At 41.1% G+C, this 7,500-nt stretch overlaps 1 protein-coding gene across 1 annotated transcript in view; it reads right to left on the bottom strand.

Moving 5' to 3' along the window:
* LOC119572298 (zwei Ig domain protein zig-8-like) overlaps positions 1-7,500 on the bottom strand; it is a 101,944-nt gene that overhangs the window by 12,138 nt on the left and 82,306 nt on the right. Inside the window, exon 3 of the mRNA XM_037919317.1 lies at positions 7,123-7,292. Within this exon, the coding sequence (XP_037775245.1) occupies positions 7,123-7,292 (170 nt within the window). The remainder of the gene's footprint in view (positions 1-7,122; positions 7,293-7,500) is intronic.

Consider the following 7,500-nt stretch of genomic DNA (forward strand, 5'->3'; position numbering starts at 1 on the left):
AAAATGGGAAGGTTGGTTGAAAAAGATAGGCAGATGGTTAAAATAATGAAAAATGGTTAAAGAATATGGGAAGATTAAAGAAAATGGACATTACAGAAAATGAGATGATTAAAGAAAATGGGAAGATGGTTAAAGAAAATGGGAAGATGATTCTAGAAAATGGGAAGTAAATTAAAGAAGATGGGAAGATGGTTAAAGAAAATGAGAAGATGGTTAGAGAAAATGGGAATCAGATTAGAGAAAATGGGAGATTAAAGAAAATGGGGAGATGATTAATCAAGCAAGTTAAATAAAATTAAAAAATTGGCGGAAAGAAATATCCGTGTATGAAATAAAATAAAATAAAACATGGTGTAGTGGTTTAGGGATAAGCCCCCCCCCCCCAGAAAAAAAAAAAACATGTTACTTATTTAGGGATATGGTCAATTAAAGAAGAAAAAAAACTCTAATATTTGTATATTGGGTATTAGGGAAATAGTGAATAACACAGAAGAAATAAGAAAAGCTTGTACATGGTGAATTATTATAAAAAGCGTAAGAAAAATACCAATATGGGGATTTATTATAAAAAAAAAAATAATGTACATTGCACTTCCGGGAAATGTAAAAGCATATAAAAAAAAGAAGAAAAATATACATTACGTAACTGGGTAATGGTAAATGAATATTATGTTATATTACTTTTCAGAGAAATGACGAAAGAAAATGGGAAGATGATTAAAGAAAATGGGAAGACGATTAAAGAAGATGGGAAGATGGTTAAAGAAAATGGGAAGACGATTAAAGAAAATGGGAATATGGTTAAAGAAAATGGGAAGACGATTAAAGAAAATGGGAAGATGATTAAAGAAAATGGGAAGTAAATTAAAGAAGATGGGAAGATGATTAAAGAAAATAGGAAGACGATTCTAGAAAATGGGAAGACGATTAAAGAAGATGGGAAGATGGTTAAAGAAAATGGGAAGATGATTAAAGAAAATGGGGAGACGATTAAGGAAGATGGGAAGATGGTTAAAGAAAATGGGAAGATGATCAAAGAAAATGGGAAGACGATTAAAGAAAATGGGAATCAGATTAGAGAAAATGGGAGATTAAAGAAAATGGGGAGATGATTAATCAAGCAAGTTAAATAAAATTTAAAAATTGGCGGAAAGAAATATCCGTGTATGAAATAAAATAAAATAAAACATGGTGTAGTGGTTTAGGGATAAGCCCCCCCCCCCCCCAGAAAAAAAAAAAAACATGTTACTTATTTAGGGATATGGTCAATTAAAGAAGAAAAAAACTCTAAAATTTCTATATTGGGTATTAGGGAAATAGTGAATAACACAGAAGAAATAAGAAAAGCTTGTACATGGTGAATCATTATAAAAAGCGTAAGAAAAACACCAATATGGGTATTTATTAAAAAAAAAAAAAGATAATGTACACTGCACTTCCGGGAAATGTAAAAGCATATAAAAAAAAGAAGAAAAATATACATTACGTAACTGGGTAATGGTAAATGAATATTATGTTATATTACTTTTCAGAGAAATGACGAAAGAAAATGGGAAGATGATTAAAGAAAATGGGAAGACGATTAAAGAAAATGGGAAGATGATTAAAGAAAATGGGAAGATGATTAAAGAAAATGGGAAGTAGATTAAAGAAGATGGGAAGATAATTAAAGAAAATGGGAAGATGATTAAAGAAGATGGGAAGATGATTAAAGAAAATGGGAAGATTAAAGAAAATGGGAAGATAATTAAAGAAAATGGGAAGGTGATTAAAGAAAATGGGAAGATGATTAAAGAAAATGGGAAGATGATTAAAGAAAATGGGAAGTAAATTAAAGAAGATGGGAAGATGGTTAAAGAAAATGAGAAGATGGTTAAAGAAAATGGGAATCAGATTAGAGAAAATGGGAGATTAAAGAAAATGGGGAGATGATTAATCAAGCAAGTTAAATAAAATTTAAAAATTGGCGGAAAGAAATATCCGTGTATGAAATAAAATAAAATAAAACATGGTGTAGTGTTTCAGGGATAAGCCACAAAAAAAAAATTACCTATTTTGGGATATGGTCAATTAAAGAAAAAAACTCTAATATTTGTATATTGGGTATTAGGGAAATAGTGAATAACAGAAGAAATAAGAAAAGCTTGTACATGGTGAATTATTATAAAAAGCGTAAGAAAAATACCAATATGGGTATTTATTGAAAAAAAAGATAATGTACATTGCACTTTCGGGAAAATGTAAAAGCATATAAAAAAAATATATATATACATTACGTAATTGGGTAATGGTAAATGAATAATTTATTATATTACTTTTCAGAGAAATGACGAAAGGAGAGAAAAAATGCATATTACTTTTCTTTTAATAAAGATAAAATTATACTTACCAGAATATACAGAGAAAAAAATCACGCTACATTTAGAAACACGACAACAGAGGGAAACGTGTTTACGATGAGATACAAGATAAATGTCTTTTGAAAATCCACTCCATCAAAGGGATATTTCGAGACACCGAATAGATCTACGTATAAAAAAAAAAGATAAAAAACTAAGAAATTAACAAGAATAGCAATAATGAAAATAACTAAAAGATAGAAAAAAAAAAGAAATTGTAAATTACATTGAAGGAAATTAAAACTGAGGGGAAAAAAGAAATGTTATGTCATTGTGGCAGAGCAAGACACGGTAAAAAGGGATAGAGACAATACGCAACATCGCAACAAACTTTATGTGTTCCTGTGCAGGCTCGTATGACCAATATACAATAGTGAGAAAATACCTGGAGAGAGAGAGAGAGAGAGAGAGAGAGAGAGAGAGAGAGAGAGAGAGAGAGAGAGAAGAGAGAGAGAGAGAGAGAGAGACTTGAACAAGACACGAAGAGGAAGAGGAGAGGGTCGAGAAAGAAAGAGAGAGAGAGAGAGAGAGAGAGAGAGAGAGAGAGAGAGAGAGACAAATAAAAAAAACACACAAACAAAACAGACCTTTCAATCAAACCTACACATTTTTCTTTCTGTCTCTCCTTTTTCTTACCTCTCTCTCACGAAATATCCTTAAAGTTAAAACGTGTTGGAAACAGGTCGACGTCTAATGAATCATTTGTCTCAGGTGAAACAACCAATTACACTATTGTCAGCCTTAGGGTCTTCACGCGGGTTGCTTTGTCCAAAATGCCTTTGTCATGTGCCGATGTGGGAGCCAAGAGCCAACATCTCACGCCCTGTTATATTCTTAGTTGGTAAATGGAGGAATGTCAGGCGATATGCTATGCCGTGGGGGCTGTAATTCGCTTATTCCGGTTTCATTTGCCTTCTCTATGTTTATTTCTTTATAGGTACATGTGTTTATATATATATATATATATATATATATATATATATATATATATATATATATATATATATATATATTATATATTTATTTATTTATATATTTATATATATTATATATATTTTTTATATATATATATATATATATATATATATATATATATGTGTGTGTGTGTGTGTGTGTGTGTGTGTGTGTGTGTGTGTGTGTGTGTGTGTGTGTATACATATATGTTTACATGTTAGAAAAACCCACAATGCAAAAACTAGATTTATTGAAAATGAGACTACAGTTTCGAAATCCACCCGGATTCTATAATCAAGTCTGAAAAGGAAAGGGAGGGAAAGGGTGTAAATGAGAGAGAGAAGAGGCAACGCGGTAACACAGGAAGCGAAGGGAGGTCAGGTCAGGTCGGAGGATCGGGCTGACTAAGCGCAGGGTGGCAGGCATAAGAGAGCAGGCGGAGGATGTGGAAAGCGAGGGGACTATCGGCAGGAGAAAAACCGCTATTTAAGTTGAAATTAGGCAGCAGCTTTATTAAGGAGAATTCCACCGGTCTGCGGGCGTGGAGTAAATCTCAGTGCAGGGCAGGCTGAGCCGGGCAGGGGATTAGTCTCTTTAGGAGAGGAGTCGTGGTAGAAGGTACGCCGTGCCCTGGATAACGCGACGTCGAGAACATGACGAGGTAACGTATTGGAGTACGTATGACGCAGGAAGTCGATATCCCCATCCAGGCACAGATGCGGAGGGCGCGGAGGAACGTCGTCCTCTTCACCATCTCAACTGCAGGCTGATCCTTCGCGACGTGAACAATCTCCGTCGCAACCTGATCTACACCAGTCCTCCTTCTACGTCAAAGGTGGGCACCTACGCTGTTCCAAGTGCCTCCTGTGATAAACAATACTTTGGCGAGACAGGCGTCAGTCTCACTAAGCGTCTGTCTCAAAATTAGTACGCTGTATCCAGGGGACATAACAACAACGCCCTCGGTAGGACACAGGCCACCAGATGGACTGGTCAGCGGCGCGAATTGCCTTTCCTTCCGCTCATGTCCACGCCCGCAGACTGGTGGAATCCTCCTTAATAAAGCTGCTACTTGATTTCAACTTGAACAGAGGCTTTTTTCCCACCGACAGTCTCCTCGTTTCACACATCCTCCGCCTTCTCTCTTATGCCAGCCACCTTGCGCATAGTCCGGCCGATCCTCCGACCTGGCCTGACCTCCCTTCGCTTCCGTTCGTCTGTTCTCACCTTCCCCATGTTACAGCGTTGTCTCTCCTATCTCTCTTTTATAACCCCTCCTCTCCGTTTCCTCTTCAGACCTGCAGACGGAAATCAGGAGGATTTCGAAATGTAATCTAATTTTCAATAAATATAGGTTTTGCATTGTGTTTTTTTTCTACCATAGTATCAACACGGAGCAGTGTTTGACCATTCACATGTATACAAGCATATTTTTTTCCATTTTTTTTGGCTATATATCTTTCTATGTCTCTCACTCTCCCTTCTCTCCCTTCTCTCCCCCCCCCCTCTCTCTCTCTCTCTCTCTCTCTCTCTCTCTCTCTCTCTCTCTCTCTCTCTCTCTCTCTCTCTCTCTCTCTCTCTCTCTCTTTGTCTCTTCGTCCTTCTGTCTTCCCCTTCTCCTATATCTTCTTCTCCACTTCACCTTCTCCCTTAATCCCTAAAGAATCCACAAGTCACGCGGACCCAAAACCCTGATTTCCCCCAAAAGGAACCAAGGAAAGGGGAACGTGACACAGTTCCACCGCCGGTCTCCACCCCGCCTTAAAATCTCCCCGAAATTCCGCGTTCCCTTGCATTTATTTCCCACTCCAACGGCGCAAATTCCCCGCCATACGTAAGACCCTAATGGGAGCAACCTCCTGGTGCAAGAGGTGTATGAATTGCACTTTCAACCCGCTGTTCAGGACCTCCCCCCCTCCCTTCCTCTACCCCCGAAAACATCGTCTTCAACGACACCTGGAATTAGAAGCGGTTTTAAGACACACTTTGAGAACGACCGTTGGAAAAGCCGGGGTATATTAGCTCTATTAATTCGCGTCTGACCTTGGAACTTTCCTTACAACAGGCGGAGCTACAGGTGACCTAATATCGTGCATTTCTTACGTGGGGGGGGGGGAGAAGTTTGGGCACGAGTGAGATAGCGAGATCGATAAACTAGCTGGAAACACGCGATGACCAGAGTAAACATTCGGTGTAGAATTTGGGTCTCTGGAATGACTGGTAATATATTACCTGTCTCTACACTTTAGAGGAAGGGTAATTGATCAAGGAGAGATAAAATAGATAAGAGTTATCACGGATAGATGATAGCTATGATGAGCCATTTGTAAAACTGTGCTAATGTCTTGTTTCCATGACTCACGGCCATCAGGAACAAAAAAATAATTTCATAGGTAATCTTCCCATGCGCATTTCAGCAGTGCAAGCCAGTCAGACGGCCGAAATGACTCTTTACGAGCTACCCCCCCCACCCCCATCTCCTTCCCTATCTTCACATCCCCCCACCCCACCCACCTCCACCCCCCATGACCCCCATCTGCATTTCGTGTGGGTGAACTGAACATTTGAGCTGCGTCGGGTCTGGCGTTAACCTTGCCTCGTTGAATGAAACCGTTTAAGAATGGAGCAAATTGCCTCTTACTCCTGCTCTCGCCATTACATAACGATAATGCTTCCTTGTCTTCAGCCATTACAAGGTCAGTATCATACCTCGGCCGGTGTTAAAGCCGAGTGAAAGAATCTGTTTATATCATGGTAGACACTGTCTGGCACAGGCTTCTGCGTTGTTTAATCGCATGTACGTGTATCTCTCTCTCTCTCTCTCTCTTCTCTCTCTCTCTCTCTCTCTCTCTCTTCTCTCTCTCTCTCTCTCTCTCTGTGTGTGTGTGTGTGTGTGTGTGTGTGTGTGTGTGTGTGTGTGTCTGTATTCCTCTTTGTCGGTCTCTGTTGCTCTTTTTCTTTCTCTCTCTTTCCCCCTCTGTCCCTTCCCCCGCCCCTCCCTCCCTCCCTCCCCCCTCCCCCTCCCTCCCTCCCTCCCTCCCTCCCTCCCTCCCCTCCCTCCCTCCCTCACTCCCTCCCTCACTCCCTCACTCCCTCACTCTGCCTCTCCTTCCTTCCCTCTCCCCTCTCCTTCCCAACCCTTCTGTGTGTGTTGATGTGTTCACATGTCATTTGTTTGCATCATCTTATACAACTCCATGTCTTTGTAAACGTGAATATCCTTGCCCCTTACTTATGCTATAACTCTTCGCATACTCTTCGCCGCCCTATTCAAGTGTTATTGCCTTCGTAAACGTAAACAGTGATGGTTGCATCATGACAGGACGTTCACGGCACGATGAAATCAATGAAAATTTCTTTTGAAACATTCTTTTGAGTTTTTCACTCGGAAAGGGTTGTTAGATGCATAGGTAGACAAGAGAGATATAGGGAGACGGAGGGAGACGGAAGGAAAGGGAGGGAGAGGGAGGGAAAGGGAGGAAGGGAGAGAGAAGGAGGAAGGGAGAGAGAGGGAGGAAGGGAGAGAGAGGAAGGAAGGGAGAGAGAGGGAGGAAGGGAGAGAAAAGGAAGTAGGGAGAGATAGACAGATAGATAGACAGATAGAGAGAGAGAGAAAGCGAAAGAGAAAGTGAGAGAGAGACCCACCCCCATACACACTCCACTCCACCCACCCACCCAAAAAAAAAAAAAAAAAAAAAAAAAAAAAAAAAAAAAAAAAAAAAAACACGGTGAAAAGGTCCCCCTCCAGAATCCCTCCGTCAGCGCTCACCGTCTCGTGCTCTGCCACCTCCTCGACCTGGCATCGCAGGGCGGCGGGGGCTCCCACTTGGACGGTCGTGACGGTGTTGTTGGCGGTGAGGAAGCGCGCCTTCGTCACCCTCCGCGGCGCCTCCTCCACGTGCGGGCCCACGAGCACGCGCGGGTCGGGCGTCCATAGGCCTGAGGGGGAGAAGAGGGAGAGATGGAGAGAAGTCGGGGCGATGAGAGGAAGGTGGGGGGGGTGGGGAGGGGGGGGGGGTGAGATGAGGAGGGAGGGAGGTGGGAAGAGGGAGGGAGGAAGAGAGAGGGAGGGAGAGAGGAAGGGGGGCGATGAGAGGAAGGTGGGGAGGTGGGGAGGGAGGGGAGGGAAAAGAGAGAGAGAAAAAAG

Source organism: Penaeus monodon, chromosome 4 (assembly GCF_015228065.2).
Source record: "Penaeus monodon isolate SGIC_2016 chromosome 4, NSTDA_Pmon_1, whole genome shotgun sequence".
Taxonomy (NCBI): Eukaryota; Metazoa; Arthropoda; class Malacostraca; order Decapoda; family Penaeidae; genus Penaeus; species Penaeus monodon.